Below are 16,606 nucleotides of genomic sequence, written 5' to 3'. Positions count from 1 at the left end.
TAAATAAGTATAATAAACTGAGAAACAATGATTAACTTTAAAAAATGAGTTACATATATTTGTAAGATAGCATACGTTGCTTAACTTTGGTTGCTTAGTATGTGTATTTGTGTATGTGTGTGCGTGTATTCAGAATACAGTGGAACCTCAGTTAGTGAACACAACCCGTTCTGGAAAGCTGGTTCCAATCCGAAATGTTCACTATCCAAAATAATTTTCCCCATAAGAAATAAAGGAAATAGAAATAATTGGTTCCCAGCCCGTTGACTCGCTAATATATAAGTGTTACAGGTTATATAGGTATGGTTTTTTTTAATGAGAAGAGTTATAATACAGTACATAAAGAGTTAAATAAACATAAAAACATTAAAGAAAGCATTTAAGCGTAAGAAAACATTTAACTAAACATAAGAAAACTTACCTTTTTGACTGCAATGTGATGACGTGAGTGGATGGAAGTGTAGGGTGGAAGGGGTGGAACTACTGCTTGGAGGGGGAATCCCCCTCCGTGACAACAACTGGCATTGTGAATTCGGGGGTGACTTCCCTTCTCTGTTCCTTTGAGATTGAAGGAAAAAACTAGTACAGTGTCTGTTGATTCTGCCTTTTTTAAAACACTTTACGGTAATACGGTAGATATTGCATTATCATTTAACATGTTTAGGCTCCTGTTGCCCACCACACTGTTAGGGAAAGATTTTTCTTCAAACAATTGCAATTCTCCCCATTTTGCCCTACCTCTTCTAGAATTTGAGGCCTTTGCTTTGTTAAAGTACTCACTCCTTTTGACACATTAGCTTCTTTAAGTTGCTGCTTTTTCTTTAAAATATTCGAGATTGTCGACTTCGCCATGCCATATTCAGCCGTGACATCCGATACATGCATGCCTTGTTCAAACTTGGAAATAATTTCCTTTTTCAATCCAATTGTTGGCCATTGCCTTTTCACTACAGGTGCACTGCTACTATCTTAATCTTCTTTTCAGCCATGATTGAGGACTATATTATTAAAATAAAGCCCTAAAATCAGTAAAAACGAAGCAGCACGATAAAGATAACAACCGACCGAACATAACTGTGTCTTGAGCGCAAATGATGCTTGGTTTGAGATGCAGGGACGTGTGGGGGTGACATCAACTGTTCACAATCCTAAATTTTGTTCACTAACCGGTGCAAATTTTTGGTCATTAACTGAATTGTTCACTTACCCGGGTGTTCATTAACCGAGGTTCCACTGTAGTTTATACAACATGTAAGTTGTTTTCAGGTATATGTGAATGTACGTACACACATACATATGCTGGAAAAACTATTCTGCTTTTGGAAATAAATAAGTTAGAAACAGTCTATAATTAGCTTGTCATGGACTGTCTTCATAATTAACATTGGCAGCTGCAGCTTAAATATCAGGACATTGCACAAAATTTCATTACAGACTGTCAACAATCTACTCTGTGTCAGATATTTTTAGTTATATTACTTGCAAAAACATATCAGCCTGTAAGAGCTCATCTCTGCAAACTATACATTTTATTAATAGTATAAGTACTTTGCAAGCATTAAAAACACATAATTTGCAGAAAATCCCATAATTTCCTAATCTTTGTAAAATTGTAAACAGTAAAATCTGAAATTACCTAAGAAGATTCATTGCCAGAACTATAAAACTATTACCATAAATAACTATGCTAAAGAAGCTAGGATCAAAAGTTCTTTAGAAATAATAATAGAAAATATTTTCTTGTTTGATTGGCATCTTATTATAAAATTTTACATAATTTATGTATTTGTTTATGCTGAAGGCTGAGAAACAGCTTTTTTCAGGCAACTGGGCAGATGAACTGCTGGGCTTGCTTTACAACAATTGTCTCAGCTTTGACTGGTAAACAGATTTGCCAGGTTTCAGTTTCTAAAAGTTGCTTGATTTGGGAAGAAAGCTGTGTATATTGAATGATTTATACAGATCCCAGAAATGATACAAACTATTTTTACTTGGCTTACAACCCACTGCAACTTTATCTGCAACTTACCTTTTAAGGTGAGTTTTGCATTCTTCAGAAATGATAGTGCCCAGGACCAAATCTTCATGTCATTGTTTAAAGTTAGATACATTATTTACTTCAAAACATGAGTCATTTATTAACCAATTATTAATTATTAACAATTCCTTTTTATTAAATAATTCTAATTTAAAACCATCAGTTGGAAACCTATTGAGACTACACAAGGCTTTCCAGGGCCAGTGGTCATGCACTCCTTACCTACTCCATTTTCAGATCATGGAAGACCAGAAACAAAGTTCAAACAGAAGAACTTAAAAACCTAATGGAGTAGAGACATCAGAGTGTAGAACTTCTCTGTATCATAGATAAGTCATAGGAGATAACATAGAAGGAAAAGAAAAAATATGAAAAAAATAACAAGTGGATGAAAGAAACAAACTGAATGTATTCTAAAAGGAACCATTTAGAGAAAAGCATATTTGAATTGGGTCTCAGGTGGGGTTTTCTTTGGTAGGTTGTAGTCCATCCCTAATGTTGACCTCATACTCTCTAACCCTTTTTGAGCCAACAGCAGCTGTACTGCATGAAAACTGCTCTCTTCACTGCTGATGCATGTCTCTATTGCCTCTGTTTCTCCTTCTCATCTAGCTCCATTGGATCCCTAAAGGCCTTGGGCCTGCTTTCCACTCCACTGGGTCACACAGCCTCCTCTCTATCTGTCACTGATTGCACACTTAATGTACATTTAGAAGAGGAAAATTGGGCAGGCTGCTACATTCTTCTGCAATCCATCCGAGAAACTGGCACCATTTTTGGAGCAGCCACGATTCATTTCATTCACTCCTAAAATGGTGCCTGCTTCAGGAAGAGATACATACAACCTAGGGATGAAACAACCTGTTTTGCGGTTGCTCTTCTTAAGCAGAGCAGACTACTCTGTCCCTAAGCCACATGGCTCTGTTGCAGAAGCAGGGGCCATTTTCAGAAACAATATATTGTGTGTGTCCCCTCCGAAAATGGTACCTGCCTCTAAGATGAAGCCATGCGTCCCAGCAAGGCCAAGAAACATAGTGGCCTGCCCTTTTTTTCACATGATCTCTGGAACTCTTCTGAAGGTAAATGTGCAATTGATGATGGGGAATGGGGAAGGGTTTGTGGGTCTCAAGACTTGAGGGACAGGAACAGATTCCAGTTTTGTAACTGTGAAGGCTCTGTAGAAGAAAGAGATGAAGTTTCATATAAAGCCGTTTCCTGAGTAAAAAATGATTTGGCAAAAGGAAAATGTGGTTTCTCAGGCATAGACAATAGTTACCTTGGAAATAAATACATTTTCCTATTAGATACAATTACTAAAGTTAAGGCTTGTTTGTGATGTGCTCTTATTTATCTGTTTAAAACCAAAAACAAATCACATTGTTCAAATCAAGCTCAATTCCTGGTGACTTTAAAATATCTATGTAATTTTCCCAGGAGCAATATAGAAAGGTTTTTGTCTTTTTGTGAGATTTTTCCAGATCAATTTACAGCCCAAACTTTCCTGGTGATCTTCCACCCAATTATTAATCTGATCTGGTCTGTGTTGACTTCTTCAACCAAAGATGGTCAGGTACTACCGGATAAAATTACCTCAGATACACACTTTAGGCATCTTACCTATAAATACTGTAGTCACTTTTCTAGTTCATAGAATATTGTCCTGGCTTTTGAAGACAAACAAACATTTGAACCAGTCTTGACAATAACCTTTGAAATTCAAAAACCCAGGGGCACTTTTCCCAGATTTCATTCCATTCTTAGGATACCGGGATGTTATAACAAAACCATGAAATATCTAATGTGGAGTAAGTAACTATTCACAGAAAGCTGGGATTCAAAGTCAGTGATTGTGCGACCTGTAAGATCAATGATTCAACAAAGCCATTATGGGTCATAGCTTCTTGGATGAGAAGTGAAATATTTCCCCAAAAACAGTCCAGTTGCCTCTTGAAAAAGCACTTTCAGGACAATCATGTCCTGACTGGGAATCTCCAGACATATTTCATTCTTGTTCATCTGGGGATTTTTAAAATGTTGGCATGTCATCTCATGCTTCTATGTTCTGCCACTAGAGTCCAAATTTTGAAATTTGTTGCAAAAAAACAACAAAAACAGTTTGAAATATGGTTTCTTTCCTCTTTCCTCCTTCCTGGCCTTGGACAAGCTTCCCAATCTCCTGCCCGGCTCCCCTCCAGCCTCACGCAGCCACCTCCTGAGGCCTGGAAGGAGGAAAGAGGAAAAAAGCGAGCAGCAGGGGGGGGGGGAAAGAGCTGAGCAGATCCGTACCAAAGCAGTCTGGCCTACTGTCTTTTCCCCCTCACGAAGCTCTCACTCTGCCCGCAGCTGAGATGAAAAGGCATTGTGCAGCCATAATAACCTTGAAACTCTCCCTCGGCTTTCCGATATTTTTTAATCCCCCCCTCCCATCCTCCTCCTCGGAAAGCAGCAGGGAAACCAGCATCTGCAGGAGTTGTAGGGGGGCCTTTTCCTCCCCCCTCTTTTCTCAACAGCTAATTGGCACCCGTTCACCTAGCTACTCAGCCTGAGGCAGGGGGTGACCCAGGAAGGATAGTGCAGGAAACACGAAGCAAATTATCACCCAAGCAAGCAACACTGGTGAGGTTGTAAGTCAAGGACTTAACAGTTCACTTGAAAGATGATCATTTAAGCCACTCCCACCTGATCACATGGCTGGCAAGCCACTCCTACCCAGTCACATGGCCATCAAGCTACACCCACAAAATAAGCCACACCCAAAGTGTGGCAGTAAAAATTTTGGCTGACCATTACTGCCTACCACCATATCTTTTCTGTTATTGTTATGCTTGGGGAGGGGAAAGGAAGAATCAGGAAAAAAGGGGTTTGCATTTGGGTCAATGTTAAAAGGGGGGGATGACATTGCCATAGGTGTATACCAAAAAGTAGAGAAGGGAACAAGGGGATCAGCCATATTGGATTTAATTCTCTCTAACAGAGAGAAAATAATGTGTTGAAGCTACTGGAGCCTTGAGGGCAAGTGAAAGTGCAATACTGTATTGGAATTCAACATTATGTAAACACAAGCAGTAGAATAAAGTCAAACTAGAGTCTTGAACTTTAAGAGAGCTAATTTCAATAAAGTTAGAGAGAACTTGGGAAGGATTCCATGGACGAGAATCAGATTCTGAAAAACTGAATTATTTTTTTTCCAGGTAAGGTGTATTCCCAGGACTAATGAAAGGAACATGGAAGCAATGGGGGCTGTTCAACACTCAACATTTGTGACTGGATGAATGTAGCACAACTATATGATCTATGAAGCTTCCTTGTCTTATATTCATGGGGATAGGTGTAAGCTATGCTTGGGGACAACACATTTATTAAAATGTATCACCTGATTGGGACTTATATTACACAATAAAACTGCAATAATACTGCAAATGGTAGCCAATACATACTATAGCAAAATATAATAGAAACCTCCTTTCATCTGTCTTTGCATATACCAAACAAAATTCCACTAACGACTTTGTCTTCAGATTCTGTATAGTATCTGTTGTTTGCAAAGTAGTCATGACAATACTGTAGTAACTTTTCAATCAGTTTCAATGGAGATTTCAAGTGGGTGGAACTATGCCACCCTCTGCATGCATTGCATGACATGACTGGTCTGGAGAGTCGCAGCAGGACTAGTGTAATAACTACCATAAAACGTACTCAGCACTATTATTCACTTTCATAATAGATGAGATGCACAGCACCCTTATCTTTTGAACACAAGAAAGAGAAAGAGAACTTGGTCCAAACAGTCCCTCTGTATTTTGGTACTGTATTACCTTACAAGGGCAACTGTTCACTCTCATGAGGGTTCACTCCTCAATCTTGAATGTTTTCCGCTCCTCTTTTGTCAGTCACTTTCCCATCCCCCTCTACCTTCTTGAACATGCAAAAGGGAAGAGGGTTAAGCAGATTCTTTGCATCTTTTTAGTGCATCTATGCTTCTACCTCATCACTTTCCAAAGGTGACTTCTCTCCTTGTCAATAAATGGCAAGAATATCAAATGTATCATTTTCTTCTCTACTAATTTCACTATTATGGGTATGTTCTTTATCTCATGTCAGAAGGTACTTTTCTCTCTACATGGGGCTACCTTTGAAAAGTGTTCGGAAACTTCAGATCGTGCAGAATGCGGCCGCGAGAGCAATCATGGGCTTTCGTAGATATGCAGATGTCTCGTCAACACTCCGCGGCTTGCACTGGCTGCCGATCAGTTTCCGGTCACAATTCAAAGTTTTGGCTATGACCTATAAAGCCCTACATGGCATCGGACCAGGATATCTTCGGGACTGCCTTCTGCCGTATGAATCCCAGAGACTGATTAGGTCCCACAGAGTTCTCCAGGTCCCGTTGACTAAACAATGCTATCTGGTGGGACCCAGGGGAAGAGCCTTCTCTGTGGCGGCCTTCTCTGGAATCAACTCCCCCCAGAGATTAGGACTGCCCCCACCCTCCTTGCCTTTCGCAAGCTCCTGAAAACCCACCTATGTCGCCAGGCATGGGGAAACTGATAGACCCCTTAGCTACTATGTTTTTTTGTATGGTTTGTTAGGTTGTGTGATTGTTTTTATAATAAGGGTTTTAAAATTGTTTTTTAAACATTGGATTTGTAAACTGTGCATTGTTGTTGTGAGTCCACGGAGAGGGGCGGCATACAAATCTAAATTATTATTATTATTATTATTATTATTATTATTTTCCCCCCTCCAACTCTTGACTTGCCACAAATCAGGAAAAAAATTGTCTTTATTTCATCTTCTACCTCTTTACCTCTCATGAATTATATTATTCTATTTCCATCTTTGTCTTCAAGACACATTCAGCTAACCTATCTCTTCTCTGAATTGTCTATTACTGTATCTATGGATACTATCTGTGTTGTTGGCCTACTAAGATTTGGGGTTTTTAAAATTGATCCTTATGTGTGAGTGCCATCTTGTGGTCAAATGATTCTCATCTTACTTACGGTATTTGTAATTTAGGGCTGCACTCCTACGAATACTGATGGGAATAAACTGGATTGAAATTCTATTTTTTTCTTTCATGTAAATATATATAGCCAGATCAAGACATTAGTAACTTTAGTTTCAGTAACTCCCATTAAATAAATAGACCTTTATTACAGTCAAAGACCATCAATATAATAATAATAATTTTAAAAATACAAAAAAAACCCCAGAAAAACTCCCATTCTTAAGGTTATTAATTTCACAGATTAATATGGAAAATAAATTTGATAAGAATATGTTCTGTGACATCATCAATGATGAAAATAAAATAAACTCATACTGTAGTTGCGCATACTGATTAAATGTTTGAAAGCCTTTTCATTCAAGAATAAAAATTGAAAAAGACACAGCTTAGGAACATATTTTTTAAATGTATTTTGTAAATAAACATTGACCACACTATTCAAGACTAACTATTCCATCACTGATTTCAAAAACAGTTATTATTTTGGTTCAGCGCTTTTAGTCTCCTTCAACATTTCTTGCCAGTTTTTCTCCATTTCTTCCTTACAAGTGAGAAAGGCATCTTCCAGACGTCTCATTGAATTGGCCAAGTCTGGATTAGCACGCATTACCACCATATCATAAGCCATCCAAGTAGCCTGCACTGGGACACCCAACAGACAAATTCAGTGATTCAATGGGTGCATTTGAATGGGATGAATGAGAAAGTAAAAAAAATAAACAACAGAACTATCAATTCTAATTCTAAATATTTTTTTCAAATATGGTATTTAAGGATTCAAGCCAATTGCTTGAAAATTTTTGTATTACACTACAGAAAAGTTTATTCATCTTGTTTGCCATTTCACTAATTATGAGGGTAGTTCTGTGTCACTATTTTTAATTACAAAAGTTCTTGTTTTGACTGTGTGCACTCCTGATTACTTTTAACATGGAAACTATGCTGTAATGTACAGATATGTGATAAACAAATTTGTTAAAAAATTAATCTCACAATGTTAAATTAATCCATTAAAAACAGTAATGTAAATGAATGAATCAGGAATTGTTCCATAAAAAGAAAGTTAAAATATCTTCCCTGAAATGCAGTCCTGATGAAAACTGGAGTATGTCAAGGGTGTTGTTGTTGTTGTTGTTATTGTTTGCATTATCTCATTTACATTGTCATTGTTGTTACATGTTTAGAATGTCTAATTAGAGAGACCAAATTTTTATTTGTAAAATAATGAGAGCCTTTAATGAGAGCAAAAGCAATCAGTCAAGTGACTGCCCTATTTGGCAATCATTTGAAATTATAACAGTACTGAAAAAACAACTTTATGACCAGTCTTCATACTTATAATCATCGCAGTGTCCCTACAATCACATGATTGAGATTTGGGTGCTCTGTAATTGATGGGCATTCTCATAGCATTCTGCAATAACATTATCACCATTTGCACACTATATATCCAGCTTCCGAGTCCTCGGAGAGGGGCAACATACAAATCTAATAAATAATAATAATAATAATAATAATTATTATTATTATTATTATTATTATTATTCTGACAAGCAGAATCAATGGAAAAGTTGGCAGTAAAATTGAAAGTTGCAGTATTATTATTATTGTTGTTGTTGTTGTTGTTATTATTATTATTATTTGTTAGATTTGTATGCCGTCCCTCTCCGCAGACTCGGGATGGCTCACAACAGTAATATGATTCTTGCTTAACAACTGTGGGTAATTCATTTAATGACTGCCATGGAAGTGAGATCATAAGTCCATCAGGGTCATGTAATATTTTGCTTAGCCTTATTATTGGAGTTTTTCTTCCAGAGTTTTTTTTTTAATGCATTAACATTTCCAATAATACAATATTCTTTCATGAACTGAAAAACCTAATATGGAAAGAAGGATTTCAATACAAAGACATATATTTAATCTTTTCCCCCAACGTATTATCTTCTTCCTGGACAATTATTTTCTCATATGTTTTTAAAATGTCCTTAATACATATGGAATATTTTATATGAAAAGGCAGGGGGAAAACACCTGCCATCATGTTTAATCAAGATAATTAAACAAAAAATTGCATTCTTTACTAGTGTGCTTATAATTGGGTCTGCACATTTGCAAAACAGTGACATTTTCTATAAGAAATTATTTTAATTTAGTAGTATTTTTTAAAAAATCTTCCAAAAACATAAAAGTAGTAATGGTACTTAACTATTTATGGAAAAATACTTAAATGAGCAATTTTTCTGGAAAAGCAAAGTAACAAAGTTCATAAAAACAAATTACATGAAGCTTAATTCCATAAAATAATAATTTGCAGAAACAGATCACATTACATAAAATTGTTCCAGCAAAAAAATAACTATGTGCTACATATGACCAGTGCTACTAAATGGGAATGTACTGTATATCCAACACAGTATCAAATTTAATAAGTTACTAATAAACATTGTAATTTGAATGTACATCTACAAAAACTGCAGTAAATTCTTATTACTCTGAATTGACTATTTGTTAGCAATATATAGAAACACTTCAGGAATATGTCACACCTGATAATTTTTCCATGTCTTCCAGAAGTTTTTCCAAATCCCTGTTCAAATCCTCAAGCATTTTCACCATGTTATCATAACTTCTTTCACAGGGTTCACATTTAGCCATCTAATAGAAAACAAATGATATTAATAGTAGTGTACTATGTGAACTTATATCTGATGAATGCAATAAAATGATTTTAATATTTTTTTAATAATGATGTTAAGCATTTTATCAAACCAGAAGATTCCCAGCCTAACTTAGAAACAATAAATTAAAATAGTTCTTGAATGCAGACTCAATCACTTTTCAGAGGGCACTTGAAATAGTTCTTAAGTTTGGTTGAGGCCCTGGTCGCTGCTTGAACAAAGCAGTGGTGATGCCTTCAAATAGATCACATCAGTACACTCTTATTGTGCAGACTTCGGCATGTTTCCTGATTTCAGGAGGACCCTGAAGGATCTTTGGTGGATGAAGCAGCAGAAGCCCACAGCACCGAGATGAGAATATATGCAGTTCTGCTGTAATAACTACTATCAGGACCTTGTGTATCAAATTGCTTTGTTCCAAGTTAGATTCCAGCTGGGCAAGTCGTATGGATTTGCCTGAGGCTTGACCCTGTGTTATCTATAATTATTTTGATCTTAGTAGACTTGGGGAAGTGAATAGGATCCTTAATACTGTGGATACAGTACCTGTATTTTGATTCAAGCCCATACTGGTTGATCAAGGCATGTTGGTGGATCTGTCTAATGGCAAATTTTTCCTTAAGAGAATGGATGGTCTTGATGCTTGAAACAAGCTATGGTCTATGGTCCTTTTCAAGAAGAAATCATCACTGGATCCTGCATATCTGAACAATCTTCATCTAGCTTCCAACATATTTTCCTAGGAAGGCCCAAGCTTTAAAAAGTCCTGGAAGAAATGGATTATGTAGATCTTTTCTAGACATAAACAGTCCAGGATACAGTCCTGAGAAAGCTTTGGTCACACTTGTAGATAAATTTTGGTGGGCTTAGGATGGCAGTAATTCATTCATTCATTCATCCTTCCCTATCCTTTTTTGTTTTTACTTTTCATCAGTCTCCAATTTCATTAATCATGGTAATTCTTTGGACTGGCTTAGTTGATTAAGTAATGTTCTGCAATAGTTTATTTCTTTCTTCAAGTCCAGCACCAACCAGTGTTATTGGAAGGAGAGCAATCTACTCCTAGGCCCCTACTTTGTGGGGGATCGCAGGTGTTTTTCTCTCCTTTTTAAAATTAGACTGCAGTTTTACTGATCATATTCAATTTTACATCTCCACTATAGTTGCTTCAAGTGAAGCTAGCAAGCTTCTGTCACAGTGTCTGGAGGTTATGGGATCTGAGTGGTGAATCACAGACTCCAGTTCAATCCTTCCAGGACTGAGTAGCTGTCAGTTTTGGGTCTTATGAGAACAGGAAAAATGTTAAACCTTGTCTCTGAATGGGGTAATCCTGCCCCATTTGAATTTAACTGGCAATGGGGGGGGGGGTTGTCTTGTCCATCAATTGTACCTATTCCTGGAGCTGGGAGCCCTGTTCTCAATGCCTTATTCACCTCCTGTCAGTTTTCCTAGGTAGGACCAGACCAGACAGGAAACACAAGCAGATGAACACATTCTACTTTATTGTAAGGCTACATGAACACAATCTTACAGGACTAAAAGTACTACATTTTTTTAAATAGGTAGTCCTGGGCTTTTAACTAGTTAATAACTGCTGACAACCACAACGGGCACAGAACCAAGCACTTGTGGGCAATGTAAACATTGTGCCACCCTCCTCTAGTTACAATCACATTTTGGGCACTTGGCAACCTGTTCTGCAACCTGTTCACATTTAACAACTAGCTGACAAGTGCTCTGCAATCATGTTGTCACAGTTTATAATATTCTCTGCTTGCTTTTCAGGAAAGTTGCTAACAAAGGGGACAAAGATGTTGACATGCCTCACCCCACCCCAGCAGAGTGAGGGATTTTACCACACCTCCATGCAAACAGGGGAAATTCTTCATCACTCTGGAGGAACAGAACTTTCTGAGTAGATCCTTTCAGAATGCCAGTTCGCTAGTATTTTTTCCTTGAGAGAATGACCCTAATGAAAGAAGTGGATTCAATAATCCACCTCTTTTGCTAGCATTCTTTTCCTCATCTTTCTGGATATTGCGAAATCCTGAGGCTCAGAGGCTTCCCCTTGGAGCAGACCTGGGCAAGGGGCGGCCAATGGGCAGCATCTGGCCCACCCGCTGTCTGTGACCGGCCCGCCCGCTATCTGTGACCGGTCCACGGAGGATGAAAGAGCTCACTGTGTCTGCCAGGACTCCTCCGGTTCCTGCTTTCCAGGAAAGCAGGAACCAGAGGAGTCCCACAAACTGGTGGCAGTTCATCATCTCATCATTAAATAATGATGTAATTAGGTCCTCCATATTTTCATTGTATTGTAAATCTTTGCATTGTTTATCATACTGTTTGTTTATGAAAAGATAGCATATGTATACTATATACAGTATTGGGTAGAACTGAGTTAATTATATTAGTCCAGCCCTCTAAAACCATCTCAATTTCTCATGCAGCCCCATGGCAAAATTAATTGCCCACTCCTGCCTTAGAGGATAGTTACAGTTTGTTTATAAGAAGCTTCCTGAGGCCACCCAAACCATCTCAGGCCAAAGAAAATTGCCAAAAAGGAGGGTTTTGCTACAGAAAGCTAAATCTGCAAGTTACCAAATATGCTATTTTAAACATTTCAATTATTCTAAGGTGGCGTACCCAAACTCTTCAGCTTATTGACTTGTAAAAAAAAATTAGGAAAATAATTAAATAAAATCTACTTTACTAATAATAGTGCAAATAATAATACTGACCTTTGGTTAATCCCATCAACCTTGTGGCTTAAGATTGATCATTTTGTGGAACCTTGATCTAAGGGTTATTTCCACAATCATTTTGTAGTATGGTTTATATATTTTTAAAATCAGAATGTTATATCAGAATGAAATATGCTACCCATTACTTCCTTCTATTATACCTGTCCCAGGTTATTGAGTAAATACTAGATTTACACATTTTAAGGTTGCCCTTGAATAATATTAGAATAAAGGAGGAAATACTATTACAATACTTGCATAGCTAATGGTGATTTATGTCTGTCTCACAGATGAAAGGATGAGATAAATAAAGTCATGGAAATGAGGAAGAAATAATATGCTGGTAGTTCATATCTGAATAGTTTTTATTTGTAAGTCTGGATACATAGCCTATGTTCCATTATTCCTTGGTAGGAATTCTTCACGCAGGGATAATGCTAAAGACTAAAGACATCTCTCCTTTGTTGAGTGACAAGATATTATCTGTACTGGCATCTTAGATCTTGTTCTTATTTTCTGTTTGTGAGTACACTACTGTATGAATATTGTCAATACATTTTCCAAACACTGAATGATTTATAATTAATTTGTAAATTGTTTCTCTAAAGCAATTGGGGGGGGGAAAGGATACTGAAATGACCTTCACAGCTGAAGGAATACGGACTTTATAGTTTCAAGGTTGAGATACATATCTCATGTATCAATTAATCTGAAATACTTAGGGACTAATCTTATTGAAAGCAACAATAAAGTCATACAACCCCATTTATTGGACTTGATTAGATTGTTGATTGGAAGTGTGTCATACAACAATACTGTGTTCTGGATTTAGTATGCAAAATGCAATTTTAATGCATACTTCATAGAAGCATAATTATTTTAAATAATGGATAAGCTGCTTTAAATGAAACAATTTATTTTTAAGCCAAATCTGAATGTGAATCATTCTCTATCCCAATTACTTTGAATTTGGCTGTGGCTTTACTTCATAAAAATTGTTCATAATATCATAACAATTTTGGATTGTATTTTGTTTATTTAAACAGAGAGATATTGAATATGTTTTCCTTCTAGATCGCAAATAAAATTTAATATAATAGAACTATTTGGGAAGACCTCTTTACATATTTCAAAACTGAATTTTGCTCTCCACTAAATGTTTTTCATTTTTCTTCCAACTTCAGTATATACACAGACACATTGTACTTCGCAGATTTTGTACTACAAATATACAAGCCAAATGCAAAAACAATATCATAAAGTTTTATATTATTTAAACTACTTTAATTCTGCAATGTCCTACTTACATATCAATATATTCATAATCAATGGATGTTTATTAAGCTTATTATATAATTCAATATAGGCACATGGATCTTAACATTAGTCAGAAGTCCATTGGACTTACATCCAAAGAAAGTTACACTTAACATTGCTGAAATATAATTTATCATTCAGACATTTTTTCTTTTAACTTCAAAAACATAAGTTGATCTGCAAGTAAATTCAAGTCGATTAAGTAGGGACTTTCTACAAATCGGCAACAGGATATTCATTCACTCCACTGACCTTAGTTCCATGAAAACCTATGTCGGCGTGGGGTATAAATTATTATTTCCCGCCCCCCATGAAGGATAAAATAATTTTTATAAAGGACTTTTAAATAACCCCGTGGAATAAAACTAACTAACTAGGGAGGGAGAGGGAGGGTGTCAAGCCAGCCTCCTCTCGGCCGCCCTCAGTTTAGCGGACCTCCTTCCGCCCCGGTTTCCCAACGGCTTCTAACGGCCTGCCCGTTCCCCTTCGCAATCAGTTTGAGCTCGACCTGCTTCCCTTGGGCCGCCTGAATCAGCCGCCCTGGGCTGACCTACCTTCTCACCCGCCATCCCCCCCACTTCTCCGGGGCAGCTGCGCCTGGACCTCCGCTTCGCCCGAGGAAGGAGAAGGCGGCGCGGTTGGTGTTCGAGAACGCGCCTCTTTCCTCGCAAGCCCTCAGCGTTTGCACCCGTCCTTGAAACCGGGCCGCAAAAACAGCTGAAGCCCCATCCGCACGATTCAGACCACACACAAAATCATGCTCCCTCTGGTCCGCAAAAAACCGGTCCCTGGTGCCCAAAAAGGTTGAGTGCTGCTGTTCCCTTAGAAAATGGCATTTCCAACTTTTTTAAAAATATAATCATTGCTGATATTCCAATCTTTAGTCCTCAATATGACAGCAAGCTAGTATTTCTGGGAGATATATTCCAATCTATCTGAAAAGCTCTAGGTTGCAGAAGGCTACACTATTTTCTTCCCTTTTGTATAGAACACAGTTCCATGTTAGAGATTACTACTTGAAGCTTCCCCATTTTATCAAAAGCTACTGTTCCAAAATAAATTTAGGGACATTTTTAGAGATGCACAGATACAAATATAGAGTTACAATTGTATAACTCTACCAAATAGGCTTAAGACAGATTTCATTCATTGTTTGTTTACCAATGATTTATTGAATTAACTACAATTGTAGAATTTGTTTAACATAGAGATATGGATCGTGTAATTTCCAGGACTCCAGTTGATTACTTTTTTTGGTGGTATTAATTTTTTCTTTATGTTTACACCATTTTGTTTAATTGGATATTTTTCTTTAATGTATATATATATTTTATTAGTTTGTTTTGTACTATAATATTTTCAAAAATCATTGTTTTAAAAGAAAAGGGGATATAAGGAAGATTCAAACCCCTATTTGGTTGGTGCAGATTGCTTCTCTTTTTGGACCCTTAGATAATTGGAGGATGAAGAGTACCTGACGACTGAATCGGCATGGCACAGGTAAGTGGAACCCATCCCTGCAAGGAGGGTGGTTTTTAAAAAAAATAAAAATTAAAAAATTAAAAAACCAACCAACACACACACACACACCAATTTAAAGGCTCACATCAGCATTAGGATCCATTGGGCAAGTAAGCAATGAATGGGGAGAGAGGTATGAATTTTGGGAATGCGAATCGGCAAAAAAAAAAAATTAAAAATGGGAAATATAAAGAAAAGTTTAGGGACTCATAGAACTAAGTAGCAAATCTGAAAAGCAGAAACTTTTGGGACTTGGGCAACCAGAAAAAAGGGAGGCAGACGAAAGTATGCAGAGCTTTTTGCTTTTTTTGTTTTTGTTTTTGTTTTCCATTTCTCTTCAGCTAATTCTCTTATCTCCTAATCTCTGCAAATGTCTTTCATCTCAGAGGTCATGACATACAAAATAAGCAGAAAGATAAAAATAACAGGGGGACCCAATGTCAACAAATGAATATTCTTTCCTTCAATTAAAGTGCAGTGTACATCTTTGACATCTATGATTGCGGAAATTTTCTAGTCAGCTTTCTAAAGGTTAAGAAGGTTGAATTAAGGCAGCCGATGAAAGTGAGAACTGAACCCAAGTAATATTATTATTATTATTATTATTATTATTATTATTATTATTATTATTATATTTGTATGCTGCCCCTCTCCGTAGACTCGGGGCGGCTCACAGCAATAATAAAAACAATGTACAACAAATCTAATATTTAAAATATCTAAAAAACCCTTATTTAAAAAGCAAGACATACACACAAACATACCATGAATAAACTATATAGGCCTGGGGGAGATGTCTCAATTCCCCCATGCCTGACAGCAGAGGTGGGTTTTGAGAAGTTTAGGAAAGGCAAGGAGGGTGGGGGCAATCCTAATCTCCGGGGGAAGCTGGTTCCAGAGGGTTGGGGCCGCCACAGAGAAGGCTCTTCCCCTGGGTCCCACCAGATGACATTGTTTCATCGACGGGACCCGGAGAAGGCCAACTCTGTGGGACCTAACTGGTCACTAGGATTCGTGCGGCAGAAGGCGGTCCTGGAGATATTCTGGTCCAATGCCATGAAGGGCTTTATAGGTCATAACCAACACTTTGAATTGTGACCGAAAACTGATCGACAACCAATGCAGACTGCGGAGTGTTGGTGTAACATGGGCATACCTAGGGAAGCCCATGATTGCTCTCGCAGCTGCATTCTGCACAATCTGAAGTTTCTGAACACTTTTGAAAGGTAGCCCCATGTAGAGAGTGTTACAGTAGTCGAACCTCGAGGTGATGAGAGCATGAGTGACTGTGAGCAGT

General features: G+C 37.4%; 1 protein-coding gene across 2 annotated transcripts; it reads right to left on the bottom strand.

Annotated features, from left to right (window-relative positions):
* Window positions 1-7,435: 7,435 nt before the first annotated feature.
* SYCE3 (synaptonemal complex central element protein 3) lies at window positions 7,436-14,894 on the bottom strand. Of its 2 annotated transcripts, none has more exons than XM_070741956.1 (3): window positions 14,343-14,894; window positions 9,599-9,707; window positions 7,436-7,691 (listed from the first exon to the last, which is right to left on the bottom strand). In XM_070741956.1, the coding sequence occupies exons 1-3, from the start codon at window positions 14,355-14,357 to the stop codon at window positions 7,528-7,530; spliced, it is 288 nt and encodes a 95-aa protein (XP_070598057.1). In that variant the 5' UTR covers window positions 14,358-14,894; the 3' UTR covers window positions 7,436-7,527. The 2 variants fall into 2 exon arrangements, with proteins under 2 accessions (XP_070598057.1, XP_070598058.1); XM_070741957.1 differs by lacking the exon at window positions 14,343-14,894 and adding an exon at window positions 14,041-14,335.
* Window positions 14,895-16,606: the final 1,712 nt, after the last annotated feature.

The sequence above is a fragment of the Erythrolamprus reginae genome, chromosome 2 (genome assembly GCF_031021105.1).
Source record: "Erythrolamprus reginae isolate rEryReg1 chromosome 2, rEryReg1.hap1, whole genome shotgun sequence".
NCBI classification, from domain to species: Eukaryota; Metazoa; Chordata; class Lepidosauria; order Squamata; family Dipsadidae; genus Erythrolamprus; species Erythrolamprus reginae.
The sequence above is the reverse complement of the archived record's forward strand: the minus strand, read 5'-3'. Positions and strand labels throughout refer to the sequence as shown.

What these genes read in the sequence shown, in the direction of transcription:
- SYCE3 (XM_070741956.1), bottom strand. An exon ending in AGACATGGAAAAATTATCAG is followed by an intron (nt 7,692 to 9,598) that starts GTGTGACATATT and finishes TGGGTGTCCCAG; the next exon opens with TGCAGGCTACTTGGATGGCT.